Source organism: Lontra canadensis, unplaced genomic scaffold (assembly GCF_010015895.1).
Source record: "Lontra canadensis isolate GAN:19392208 unplaced genomic scaffold, GSC_riverotter_1.0 scaffold132, whole genome shotgun sequence".
NCBI lineage: Eukaryota > Metazoa > Chordata > Mammalia > Carnivora > Mustelidae > Lontra > Lontra canadensis.
In genome coordinates this window covers 2,418,125-2,432,219 of record NW_022631126.1, presented here as the reverse complement: position 1 = coordinate 2,432,219, position 14,095 = coordinate 2,418,125, and the positions used below count along the sequence as shown (strand labels likewise).

Below are 14,095 nucleotides of genomic sequence, written 5' to 3'. Positions count from 1 at the left end.
AGGGTGAAAGAACATCAGTCTTTAATGTAGAAAGTTTACTGTCCGAGTTGTCAGAGTGCTCTAGGGAAGTGATGTATCTGAACCACTTTTCTCAGACAAGCTGCCAACCATAGAAATAAAGTAACACCCCTCAGCATGAGTGAATTAGAGGACCCTGACAGCCCGCACTTGGCATTTCTATCAGGTACCAGCAGCAGAAAGACCATTCTGCCGAAGCCCTGAATCTTATAGTTAGTCAGTGTTCGTTATTAATCACAAGTGACAGAAACCCAAACTGGCTGGAGCAACGAAGGAAAATGTATTGCTCCCAGACCTGGGAAGTCCAGGACTATAGATTTAGCCTCAGGCATGGAGGGATCCAGGTGCCCAGATGATATGACCGGGAAGCTGTTTCATCATCACTTAGCTCTAGTCTTCTCTAGTCCAGCAGGTCTCAAACTTGGAACGTGCATCAGAATTATTTGCAGAGCAAATGAAAACACAGACTTTTGGGCCCCAGCCCCAGTTTCTAATTCAGTGCATCTAGAATGGAGCCTAAGTCTTTTAATCACCTGACAAGTTCCAATGGTGCCGATATTGCCAGTCCAGGGATCACACTTTGAGAACCATATCTCTGGTCTCAGGCACAGCCCACAGATGGCCCCCAGGGGCTCTAGGCTCTCTTACCGGCTCAGCAACCCTAGGGAAAGGGACTGCTCCTTTCCTAATAATTCCAGCAGAGCCCAAGAACCAGCTGTCCCCTGAATGGATCTCTAGTCTCCATGGTCTGGGAGAGGCAGTTCTCTCTTTGCCCCAGGCTGGGCCAGGAATGTGGTCAGATCTGTCCAAACTCTGTAGCCTGAGAAGAGTAGGGAAGGGCCGGTTCCCCGAAGGAAAACCTGGGTGCTATGCAGGTGGGTGCTGCTACAGGGAAGTCAGAAGCAACTGTTATCCATTTCATAAATTAAGCACACATGTTTGCTACACATTCTCCAGGGTAGGATATGGACCAAAGGACCATCCTATCCAAGAGGAAAGAGTGGAACCATTCAGTGAGGGCGGCATAGGAGCCGTGATTGCCTTCCTTGAAAAGCATACGCATTCCAGGCCCAAAGAAGAGCTAGTGGCAAAAGGATGAGTATTAGAGTTACAGACAGACATCTGTGTACATACAGACAGACAACTGTAGAGTCATAGACATCTGCCCATGGAGAGGCCCAGAGAAGCTCTGGAGATGAAAGAACACAGGCCCTGACGAGCCGTGTTTATCAGCTGTTTATAGCCGTCTAATGAGCTGTCCCAAAATCAGTGGCTTGAAACAGCAACCCTTTGACTTCCACTGAGGTGGACTGGACGGTGGACTGGACGGTGTCAGACGGCCGGTCACTCACATGACGGCAGGCCACTTGGCCTGTGGACCTCAGCTGGGATGACCGTCTCTGTTCCACGTGGTCTCGCTAGCCAGCACGTGGTGGTTTCAGAGAGGGCACACCCCAAAGCATAAGTGCTTTTTTAAGACTCTGCTTGGTCACGATCGTCCGGTGACCTGTTAGCCAAAGAAAGCCACCAGGCCTAGCCCAGCTGGAGAAACAGACTCTACCCCTTGCACCACCCCCCTCAAGCAGGGAAGGGGAGGAATGAGTGAACACTGGTCACAGTCTCTTATACCATGGGAAGCGTGTGGCCTGATAAGGCCGCACTTCGGTGAAATGCATGGCAGTCTGGAGTACTCAGGCGTGGACCACTGTCCCGGGCACAGCCAGCTCCCTGTCCCCCTGCCAGTTGGATTTTAGAGACAAGTGTGGGCATCTCGGGACAAAAGAGGGCTAAGTCCTCTGTTTCCCTGGACCTTTCACCGCACAAATCAGTGCCCAGTTTCCAGGCCAATAGGCACCCGACCACGGCCAGTGGGGGTGCATCATGGAACCCAGAGGGCTTATGGCCTAATGGGGGCACTGCTACCCAGCTCCAACCCTGTGATCGCCACATGGGAATGCTAGTCAGAGGTTACCAGCCCGTATGATTTTTTCAGGAGACACCAGGAATTCCAATTTTCAGGTGGATTTCCTCTTTAAGGAAAAAAAAAAAGCTTGGCATCTATTTCCAATTTGAAAAAAAAGTGAAAGTCGCACAATACACGTCTGCTGCTGGATTTGGCCTTCGGGCTGCTGGCTTACGATCTTCTCCGTGAACCTTGTTCTCAGATGTAATATCCGCCCTTTCAGTGGATTCCCAGGTGACCTCCGAGGCCCCGCACATGTGGTGAGGGGTAATTTTGCTGAGACCCTGAATGTGAGCTTTTTCGAGTCCCGGCTGGCAGGTGGGAACAAGTCACCCAGCCCGTGAGCCGCCTGGCAGCCCCACATCCCCCTCTCCTCTCTTCTCCCGTGAGATGTGTTATATTCACGGCAAACCTCCTGTGTTTGATAGGCTCTTTGTTTCCCAGGGAGAGAGAGAGACAGAGACAAGGCAAGTTTTGGCGAGGCAAAGAGCAAGTGGAGTTAACGGGAGAGGGGTGGTTTTCGACCAGAAAAGAGCAGTGTGGGATAAATTAAAATGTGCAATTTGGTTCTTGCTGGTGGCACAAATTTATTGTGTGAATAAATCTGCCATTCTCTAGGTGTACGACAAAAATAAATCCGCCCTCATGTGGTGTTCAGGCTGGTGCAAAACGGGCTCGGCCAAGTGAGCGATGAGAGCGTCGACATGAGTTAAAAGGTGGTTGCCTCATGTGTCGTGAGGAAATGCTCAGTGAACACGAACTGATTAGCAGAGATGAGGTTCAGGAGGACGCAAGCGCCCTGTGCCAACGTTTCTGGAAAGCCATGGGTGGGGAAGGCTCTGGTAGGGGAGCTTCAGGGTTGACCTTCAGAGAAAGGGTGATTTAATTTCTAAAAGCATCATCTTAGCATAGTATGACTCAAAGGCACAGGCAGCTCACGGTGATCCTGCTGTCGGGGGGAGCGTTCCCTCCCAAGGGAAAGATGCTTGGGGCAAAAGTGTTTTTGCAGCTAGAACTGGACTCCACTGGAAGAAAAAGCCTTTCTCAGTATCCTTTTTGAAGAAGAGGTGAGTCTAGGGTCACAGCGACCAAGGACAGGTGGTGGTCTCTGGCGCCCTCTTCCACCCCAGTCCCGGGCCACTGAGGCAACAGAGGGCAGGCCACTTGCCCACGGAAAGACGGTAAAAAGGGAGGGGTCGCCACCCAGCTCCCTTTAGAACGACTTTATACGTGCTCCATGTGGGCCGTGGAGGAGGAGCTCATGAGTTGCAGGTTCTGCTTGTCCTGGTACTGCCTAAGACTTCCCTCGACACAAGGGTTTGCCCTCCCTCATGTCATAGCGTGAGCACACATGTTTAGCTTTACACACGACCTCAGTCCCTAATTTATAGAATCACCTATAGGATCAGAAGGAGCCTTGAATTCTTCAGCTCTGCTTTCCTGCAGATGGTGGAGGAAACCGTACGCTGTAGTGATATTCACAAAAACCGAGACTGACAAAGTTTGGGGTTGAAATCATTTTCCGTACATCCCTTTGACAAAAATCATCATGCCAAGTGCCAGGGTCGTAGCATGAGGCCTGTTGGGCTGACATGGCCTTGGGGAACATGGCCCACATGAGAACCAAGGCCGAGATCTCTTCACCCTCCTGCCCACTCCAGGCTGCCTTGCCGTACCTCATCTGGCAAGCCCCGCCCACCTCAGGGCCTTGGCACCTGCTGTTCCCTTGGTCTGGAATGGCCTCCCCGTGTGGGTATTTGCAGGGCCCACTGCCTTCAGGTCTCTGCTCAGATGTCACATACCCTAACCAAGTGGCTCAAATAGTGTCTCTTTCCCTGTGTCACCTCTGGCCTTTGCCCCACTTTGTTCCTTGTAGCACTTGTCTCCACCTGCCAGTAGATCCAGTGTGTACCTGCCTAATCCGTGTCTGTCTCTGCCCCTTGACTGTGAGATCTGTGAGGCAGCGGGTGGGGGGGCATGTCATTCCACAGCTTAGGGTAGGTCGAGAGCCTGTGTCATTAATTTGCCTTGCCAGGAACCCATTTCCACCGCAGCTACCCTGGGGGCGAGGGTGTGAATTTTTTTGTTCCAGCTTCAGTTTAGCTCAAGACCAGGTCCTTCAGCTTCCTTTGATTCCTCCTCCCTGTCCCTGTCCCCCTGGCTACTCCCAGGACCTGAGCCCAGTGTGGTCGTCTGCATCCCTTTTACTCACCCGCATTTCCACACCAGTAAGGACCCCCACCCCCATCCCCCCATCAGCTTGATATGCTGAGCTGCTGCCAGTCCTCCTTTCTGCTCTGTTTGGGTATTTGTTTTACCGTCTTATTCCCTCGCCCCTCCCCCTGGCCCTGTTGCAGAGCAGACCAAGTCCCTCCTAAGAAGGGCCAGCAAGGAAGGCTGTAAAGTGGCCTTGACCGGGATGAGCAGAATCCCGGGTCACTTTCCCAGCAGCTCCTTGCGCTTCTGTCCCTGGGAGCAGCATTGGGGCAACAACGAGAGACCGTACATCAAAGTCAGAAAATGACCCACTCACTGTTTATTGCCCAGGCCGGCCATCCGCAGGCATTTGAGGTTCCTTTGGGCGCCCCTGACCCTCCTGGGAGAGTGGCTTGGACTTGTGGCCTTGGGGTAGGCTGGCCCTTCGGGCTCTATTGGCCTTCATAAGGTTTCTTAAAAACCAGAGTATGTCTGTAAACACATAAAATTCAGGGGATTTCACATAGATTTCAGATTGTAGCTTTTCTTGGGCGGGGGGATAAAAAGACAATACTGGGAGTGTAGCTCAGATGGCAGCTGCTGGCTGGAGCTGGGCTGCCGCCCCTGGCCCGGGGCATTCAAATTCACAGCCACTCCCTGGGTGCCTGGTAGAAACTGATATGCCCTCATTTTGGTTGAGCTTTCCCATAAAAACCCATGGTCTCCCATCAGCCCAGTGCCCAGCCATACTGGAAGCTAGCCTGGTGGAACTGCCGTGCTTCCACTCCTCTCCTCCCAAGGCCATTCCGGATGTTGCTGCTAGAACATTCCTTCAGACGTAGCATTCTAACACGATGTAGTAGACGGGTCAAGTGCTGCATGGAATGCTCAGTCCTCAGCGTGGATGGATGGGCTCAAGGACTCAGTATTCAGAGGATGCTGTTTCATATATCCTAAGAGGTCACCCGTGAATTCCCAGTGTGTTAGAGGCCGGCGTCTGTGTCAATCTTTGACATGACTGCTAGTTGATACAATCCAGTCGCTTCTGCCGAATTCACACCTCTGGCACAGACCTGCTCCCAGACTCAGACTCGAGTGTGTACGTGCAACTTGTTGGCTCCACTTGGATGTCTGAATCATACATCTTGGGCCTAATCTGTCCAAACCTGAGCCCCTGCTCTCCACTCCCAAACCTGCTCCACCCAGAGCCCTTGTCGCTCAGCCCTTCCTCTCTCCCAGCCACACCCACGTTGTCAGGCCACCCCATGGGCCCCGCCTTCACTACATTTGCAGGATCTGACCGCAGTCTGTGTCCCTTCCCTGCCGCTGCCATGCCTCCCTCTGGCTGCAGCTAGAAACTTCTAGAAACCTTGTCCCTTCTGTCCCCAGCTCAGCACCTAAGTCAGGTCAAGTCCTCCCCTCCTTTAGAGCCTACCATGGCTCTCCCTTTCACTCAGAATAGCAACCTTGTCCTCCACAGCTTTGAGTGATCCCCAACTTGGGTCTCCTGAACCTGTCTCCCTGTCTCAACCTGTCAGCCCACACACGGCACCTGGCTGCTCCATGAGCACACCGCCCACGGGTGTGTCCACGCCAATGCCTGGACCACAGCCTCACCCACCCGCAGCCCCACTCTGTTCTGCTCTTGCCTGTTCTTCTGTAACATTTTCTGATGTCTAACACTCTATTTTGTTGATCATTTCTCCTGGCTACTTGTCCTACTTTACAAAGCCGGGTTCTCAATCCGTCTCGTCACTGCTGGGTCCCCAGTGCCGAGGACAGAGCCAGGCACAGTGGCCCTCAAGAAATATTTGCCGAGGGGATGAAAGTCAATTGGGAAAAGCCTCTTTAAGCATTCTGATAGAAACATTTCGGGCAGTTCTATTTTTATTTTTATTTTTTTTTTTTTTAAAGATTTTTTTTATTTATTTCACAGACAGAGATCACAAGTAGGCAGAGAGGCAGGCAGAGACAGAGAGAGGGGGAAAGCAGGCTCCCCGCTGAGCAGAGAGCCTGATGTGGGGCTCAATCCCAGGACCCTGGGATCATGAACTGAGCTGAAGGCAGAGGCTTTAACCCACTGAGCCACCCAGGCGCCCGGGGCAGTTCTGTTTTTAAATGGAGGTTTTTTTTTTTCCCTAATATGGAAAGATTCCACACATAAGTAATTGAGAGGGTGTTACAGTGACCTCCGTGTGTCCATTACCTGGCCTTGGCAGTCATGAATTGATGGCCAATGTCTCTTCATCTACATGCCCACCCACTGCCCAGATGATTAGGAAGGAAATTCGAGTCATCCTTTAATTTTATCTGCAGATAGTTTAGTCTGCTTTCCTTTGCTGCGTAGCCCTCTGTTGGGTGGGCGTACCGTTATTTATTTCATTCAGCCAGTCTTACTGGGCTCTGTCTGCATGTCACTTTATAAAACCAATTGTCCTCTCCTTAGAACTTCTGGAATCGCCCACAGCATTGCAATGCGTTTTTTCTTAAATTGGGATATAAAGTCTTTGCAATTCTTGTTGCCCATGGAAAAGCAAAACAGGATAAAATAAAATATTCCCAGATACCCATCTGTCTCCACGAGAGCATATATTATTCCCCATAAGCACTTCGTTAGAGCTTACAACTTTTTATTTAGATGCGATTTCAAACTTAAAGTTGTGAGGATAGCACAGTTGACCCTCCATAGACCCTCCAGCCACACTCACTGGCTGGTAACATTTTTGTCCCAGTTGATGGATTGATCGGTTTTGTTTTACATAAGCTCCAGGCCCAACATGGGGCTTGAACTCACGACTCCAAGATCAAGAGTGGGACACTCAACCGACTGAGCCAGCCAGGCACCCCTTGTTCCCACTGATTTCTGTTTGTGCTCTGTGTGTGTCTGTGTGTGGATGGATGTGTGTGTGTGTGTGTGTGTGTGTGTGTGTATTGGAGATTCAGTTACAGACATCATTCTCCTTTACCTCTAAACACTGCAGTGTGTGTCTCCTAAGACTGGGGCAATTCATTTCCCATGAGCACAGCACACTTAGGAAATTCAGGAGAGTAAGCATCACTACAATACTATTATCTATGCCACACACTGTATTGGGGTTCCTCTACTTGCTGTAGTAATGTCCTTTCCGCCAGTGTTTTCCCACCCAGGATCCAGTGCCAGGTTTGTAACCACATCCTGCTGCCATGTCTGCTCAGTCTCCTTTAATTTGGAATCGCTCTCTGGGCCTTTTTTTTTCCTTGTCTTGTGTGACCTTGACATTTTTGGAGAGTACAAGCCAGTTGTTTTATAGAATGTTCCTCAATTCAGGTCTAACGGATTTTGAGCTGCACTCCGTGAATGCGGTCTAAAGGCGCACCCCATTTCCCGCCTGCAGGACCCGGAAGCCGCCGCGAGAGACCCTTCTCGACCACCCGAAAACCTGTGCATGAGGCTGAGGACCGAGAGGAAGACGCCTCAGCGGTGCTCAGGGCCATCCAGGTGGAGAACGAAGCCCTGCAGAGGGCCCTCGTCGGCAGAAAGCCTCCCACCAGCCCACTGCAGGTGCGTTCAGGGGTAGAGGGGAGGGACCACAGGAGGCTCCCCGGGGAACTGGTGGTGTCTGAGCAGCACTTGCAAAAGGAGATGTTGCATAGGCATCCTGAACTCATATCTGCCCTGTTTTCCTGCCCCTAACCCACTGCACCTGTTCCAGAAACTTCCCTGGCCTGGCAGGTGTCTGTGTTTGTGTCTGCCACCTTCAGCTTTGCACAAGAGGCAGGAGGATGGAGGCTTCGGACACGCCTCGGTTACACACGCCACACTTCCAGCTGCTCCCCGGGCTCTAGCACTGGCTGCCCTTTGGGGCATTCATTGAGCAATACCTGTTGTCTGTCTTCTTGGAGCTCAGTCCTTTGCCCCTGACGTTTGTGTCTATGGGATCTCAGGACAGTCCTTGCACCTCTGTGCCCTCGTCTGTCCATGCAGAGTATATAATGGATGGCTTTCTTCTGACCTCAGATCATGTGATTATATCATTCTAGGACATGGAGGGACCAGCAGCAAAACCGTGGACCAGTCTGCTGAAAGGGAAAGAAGAGAGCCCTGAGGTCGGTGAGGACTTGAGCAGGACAACAAAACCCTGTGCCCACTCTCCCCAGCAGCACCCAGGAACCTCCAGGTGGCTTCCCTCTGTGGTCCCTGCAGGCCCTCCCTGTGCTCCCTGAGCACTGTGTCATTCTGGCCATTTCACGGATAGGGAAACCTGGGCTGGAGTAGCTTGCCCGAGGTTCCGAGTGGGGGGCCAGAACTCACTCAGGCCCGGGGACTCCAGTTCCTTGTTATGTTTCTGCTTCCTGACAAGACAGCACAAAAACAAATCTTAGGACCCTGAATAAATAAATTGTATCTGTATCTACCTAGGTCAGTCAGGCCTATCTCAGCAAAGAGGGCCCCAGCAAGTTCAGACGCGAACGAACACAACACCCAGAAATGTGTTTGTTAGATTGTGCACAGGTCTAGGCCATGTGCTCAGAATACAGAGGTGGCTAAGTCAGATCAGATTAGCCCCTGGCCTCAGGGAGCTTGCAAACAAGCAAAGTCTCTGACTTCAGAGAGACACAAGAGGACAAGATTATAGATGGTGGCTACCCTCTGGAAGGGTGGTCCGAGGAAGCCCCTTGGAGGGTCCCATTTGAGCTGAGCCCTGTGTCTTAGGGAATGAGCCAGCAACACGGAACAGCAGGTAGAAGGGACAGGGGAATACGTTGAAGTGGGAAGAACCTGACTAGTGGTGGGAATGGGGGGCACCAGAGGGTAGGGGGGCGGACAGGGCGGGGAAGGGAGACGAAGTGGGGAGGGGAGGAGAGAGCTCCCCAGAGCATCATCGAGGTTTCCTTTATATGTCCCTCCTGTTTATTCTGTTCTTTCCTAGCTGTTCTTTCCCATCGTCCGCTGACATTTCTGACTTGTCTGCGGACTGCCCACCCCATAGGCATGATTTCTGGATAACCTGACTCCAGACCCGCAGAGCTTCCAATAACTAAAATCATTTGCAGATGGAGAACAGAGCACGTTTCTAGTTTAGATGATAAATGTCAAAGGAGGATTAAGAATGAAAGGGCCGTAAGGATGTCACTAGAATCCTTCCACGGAGTCTGGTTACTCTGTAGCAAACAGAGCAGGGGTGTGACCGAGACGGGGAGATGAGATTTTGATGAGAGAAATTTTTCAATAGCTGATTGAGGAGATCATTTGCTGAGACTCCCTGGATCATGAGAAACAGAGATCTCTTGTCTTTGCAGAGGTCATGGTGGGGGATCCTGGATCTCACCAGCACATGTAGACTCGGTCCCTCTCAGTCCTTTTCCCTCTTCCTGCTTCCTAAGCATTGCCATCCCCCTCCCCCACAGCTTCCTACAGCCGTGGCCACCAGCACGACCAGCCCGGCCAGCCCGCAGGAGCCGTCCAGGGCAGCAGGGGGAGCCAGAGCCGTCAGCGAAGCCATTGACAGAATCGGCCTTTTGGGGAGCAGGTACTTACCAAGGTGGCTTCAACACAAAACCAGAACCCCATAGCAATGCAGCTATGAGAATCTCGTTATCTGCGCTTTCTCTTTGCTTCTCCTATATAACGTTATCCCAGGCCCACGTAGAGCTGCTCCCTTATACCGGACCCTCCCTCCCCCTCCCCCTCCGGCCCTAAAGCATGGAACAGAGTTTATGTCTTTCCCACCGGAGTGTCTTTGCTGGTCCAGTTCCGTCCATCCCATGTAAGATCTTATCCACCGCCGCCCCCCAGAGTACCCGGTGCAGCAGACAGTGGTGAACTCGCTGTCAGTGGGCCGGGGATGCTGGGAGGGGCTCCCCCTGGGCATCCCTCTAAGAGTCTGCAGTCCTCAGATTGGAAACCAGGGCTGTGTCCCCTGACGGCCATGTGTACAAACCCACGGGTTCCACGCAGGAGAGGGCTAGTCCCTGAGGGTACTTCCATCTGATACAGCCGTTTGTGGGTGGCACGCGTGTCCCCCAATGCTGCTTTCTTCGTTCTCAAGATCCTTGGTGCTCTGGGGTCTTGAGGGTCCCCTGCCTTAAACAGCACATGTGGGGTGCGTTTGCAAACCCCACTCTGCTCAGTTGGGAATGCCTGTGGTCCCAGAAACGGGAGGCGCAAAGTAGGTGTGTGGGCCAGGAGTAGTGGGGGTTTTTAGTAAAGGTCCAGAAAGCAAATTCTTCAGGCCTTTCACTTGGTTGGTTGGTTGGTTTTAACAGCCCTTCAGAAAGGTAAAAGCCATTCTCAGCTCGCAGGCTCTGTAGACTGTGATCTGCCACCCCCTTGCTCTAGACCCTTCCGAGTTACCAGTCAGCTTCACCATCTTAGCCATCTTTCCGGTCTGATGCCGTCTTGCCCCAGACAACTTCCTCTACTTGGCTCTTCCTTCATGACTCGTTATCCGGTTATTACAAAGGGGGGGGTGGGGGGAACAGCCCGTGTGCACCTTTGAGCTATACACGGGGCAGGGACTTTCTTCTCAAACCGCAGCTTCTTCTGAGCTAGAAAAGTTGGTGCTGATGGGTCTGATCTCTGGTGTGAACCATCTGTCACTGCCGGCTTGCTAAACCAAAATCCCCTTTCAGGCAGCAGCAAAGGCTTCTGAAAGTGCTCCAGGCCATCGAAAGCGACTCTGCCCAGCTCAGCACGGTTGCTTCAGCAACGGAGGAGTGTGTGCCAGACCCAGAGGTGAGAATGTTGACTTACAGGGATTTCTAGATGCATTCGGCATCTCGCCCGAAAACCAAGGGCGGAAGGGTTCCTCGGTGCCATCATCTCCATGCGGTGGGGATGGTGACACTGGTAAACTTAACGTCCCTCTGCCTGAGTATCCATCCCCCTCCCACCCAGCACCCAGGCAGGCATGGGATGGAACCAGGGGTCACAGCAAAGAGAAGCCTGTTCACTCAAGAGGCAGTATAAATAGCATGTAAGCCGAGAGAAAAACATCCAACATCGTTGGCCATCAGGAAATGCAGGTTAGAACAATCTTCATGTCCCACTTGATATCTGAGCTCCAGGATTTTTATTTTAAGATTTTATTTATTTATTTGCCAGAGAGAAAAAAAAGCAGAAGCAGAGGGAGCGGCAGAGGGAGAGGGAGAAGCAGGCCCCCCGCTGAGCAGGACTTGATCCCAGAACCCTGGAATCATGACCTGAGCCGAAGGCAGACGCTTCACTGACTGAACCACCCAGGTGTCCCTCCCAGATTTTTTTTGATGATAACCTCTAGGACTGGCAAGGTCAAAGCAGGCTCTCCCAGCTGGCAGCAATGTAAATGGGTGGAACTCTCTGGAAAAGCAGAAAGGCCGGGCTCAGGAACAGCCTTAGAGATACGTATGTCCTCCCAGCCCAGCGATCCCACTTCCTCACCCTAAGGAAATCACTGAACACAAAGCAAAAGCTACAGGCACAAAGATGTCTATTGCAGAAATGATTGGAAGTAGGGAAGAATGGGGAAGGAAAAAACCAGAAATAACATAAATGTCTCATGATAACAGAGCTAATCGGGAAAGCATGATATATAAGCACAATGCAATGGTATAAAAGGAGGGGAATTATCATTATGGGGATTATGCAGGATGAGAATGGCGAGGAGATAGAGTTAACTGCAGAAGGTGATGTGAATCTCCATTGGGTCTGTTGTGACAGTGGGACCGTGCAAAGCCACGGCTGTGTGACATGTTAATGCACGTGAACCCAAAGGCCAAGGCAGCATCCGGGCGGAAGGGTAATGGGGGTTCACGTTTCTTTTGTGTTAGAAGGTATGTGTCCCCCCCCCCATATCCTTCTCAGCCCTTCCTTTGCCCAAGGCACTCACCACTCCCACGAATGGCCAGGTAAGCCCTCCCAGAGCCACTCAGAGAACTCCCATGACAGCAGAAAGAACCCCACGCCAGCTTGGACCCGAGCTCTGGCTCCGGGTCTGGTGCCATTGTTTAGAGGGCCTGTAACCTTAGACAGACCTCTTAGGCTCTCTGATCCTGGGAGCGTGCGGCTGTCACATTGGGTAAATAATCCATGACCACGGGCTGCCATGAGGCTAGAACAGAAGAGTCTTGTGAGGACGAGCACCTCGATGTCCTGGCACACAGCAAGGAGGAGCCAGCAGATTATCAGTTGGAAGTTCGACATCTAGAGACATCGAGAAAATTCAAGGCTTTACCCCACCCCACCACGCCCCCTGCATGAAACAGTTAGTTGCTTTCTCAGCCGTGAAGATCCTAAGTGTGATAAAACCTGAGGCACATTAAAAAGAGCCTGGATTGATCAAGTCTTCTTAAGGTGAACAGAAAACCCAGGGCACATGGAATTATCCAAGGAAGGGAAGGAAATGGCAGACTCTTAGAGTAAATGCCACAGTGGGGACCAGGTGGGGCTTGATCCAGCAGCTCATGCTACATCTCCACCATCTCAGCTGCATCCTTGAGCTCTGTCCGCACCTCAGCACCCAGGCCTGGCTCTGCTATCTCCCTGGGACCCCTCAGTAGCTGGACTGGTATCTACCTCTTGCCCTATGGTCAGGAGAGAAGAGCATGTCCACCACCCACAGGACAGAGAGTGGGTCATGGGCCCATCACGGAGCCCCCCTCTCCTGGTGGCTCAGGGGACCAGCCACACTGCTTCATTGGACCAGTCAGGCTCCTCCTCCCTGGGGTGGGAAGGGGCCCATACCCCTCTAGGACCACCCTCTTGACTGAGAAAAGAGAAGGGGTGACTTCCCGACCGGAAAATCAGAGGTTCTTGGTGAGAGCAGGGGAGAGGGCAGTGAATGCCGGAGCCCAGGGGCTGCCCAACCAGCACTTGCCTTCAACCCCCACGAGGGATTATATCTAAAGCAAGCAATTCAGAAGCTGGTGAAAGCCATCGAATCCCAGCCCTGGCAAGTTGTGACACTTCCTTAGTTAATAGACCCTTCATCTTCTTCATTTCCAAGCCCCGCTGCAGGACTTCACACGTTTCAGCTTGCACGGGTTGTGCGATCCAGCAGCCCCTCTGTGAGGCAGCCTGCCCGCCGCCCATCTGGGCCTCCTCCTCCAAGCTGCCAACAGCCAAGGTGAACCGTGCCGCCTCTCCGGGCCTCCCATCCGGCTCACCTTGGCAGTACAGCGCCCCTCCCCAGCACAAGTTCATCCACCTCCCAATCCCAGGGGTTGAGGGTCCTCACTGTCCTGCACACCTGGGACTCACGCATGGTCAGGGCCCCGCACAGCCCCCTGCGGCAGAGAAGGACGGTGCTGTGGGCTCTGCTAATAAAAGCCAGCCCCATGTTCCTTCTTGGAGCTGGGAGCTGACCTCCCTCCTTCCCTCCCTCCCTGTCCCCATCCCCATCACGTGGCAATCAAGGCGCGTCCAAACACACGCTGCGAGCGATAGCACGTCTCGCTGGCTATTAATTAAAAAAATAAGTAGGGAACAGTTGCTGTTCATTTGCTCAACTCCCTGCTCACAGAACTGTTGCAGATTACCAGTGCTAATTAACAGAGGGCATGTGCACGCGGGGAATGCACCATTTTATGAGCGACTGATCCGTGGCGACCAGCACTGCAGTCGGGCCCCGAAGGGGCCTCGGGAAGACATTCTGCAGCGTGACTGTTTACTGATGGCATTCACGCAGCCCCGGACCAGACAGCCAACCCACGAAGGAGGCAGCACTCGAATCAGCTGGGGGAGAAATGGCTAGAACTGGACCCTTAGGGAGCGTACCTGGGGCCAGGATGCGTGACAGAGCCTTCCCCGGTGTCCGTATCTCCCTTAGTCTCCACGACAGGATGTCAGAGAGATGGTGTCATCATCTCCTGTTTCCCAGCCAGGCTGAGGGACATCAAGTGACTTGGCCAGGGTCCTGCATTACCGACCCAATTCATCTGCGAGGGTGGCCGTAATTGCGC

At 52.6% G+C, this 14,095-nt stretch overlaps 1 protein-coding gene across 1 annotated transcript in view; it reads left to right on the top strand.

The window, feature by feature from the left end:
• The window catches only part of KIAA0556 (KIAA0556 ortholog), a 170,607-nt gene that overhangs the window by 98,419 nt on the left and 58,093 nt on the right, over positions 1 to 14,095 (top strand). The window contains 4 exon segments of the mRNA XM_032842700.1: positions 7,552 to 7,718; positions 8,198 to 8,263; positions 9,566 to 9,687; positions 10,790 to 10,892. Coding sequence (XP_032698591.1) covers positions 7,552 to 7,718; positions 8,198 to 8,263; positions 9,566 to 9,687; positions 10,790 to 10,892 — 458 coding nt within the window.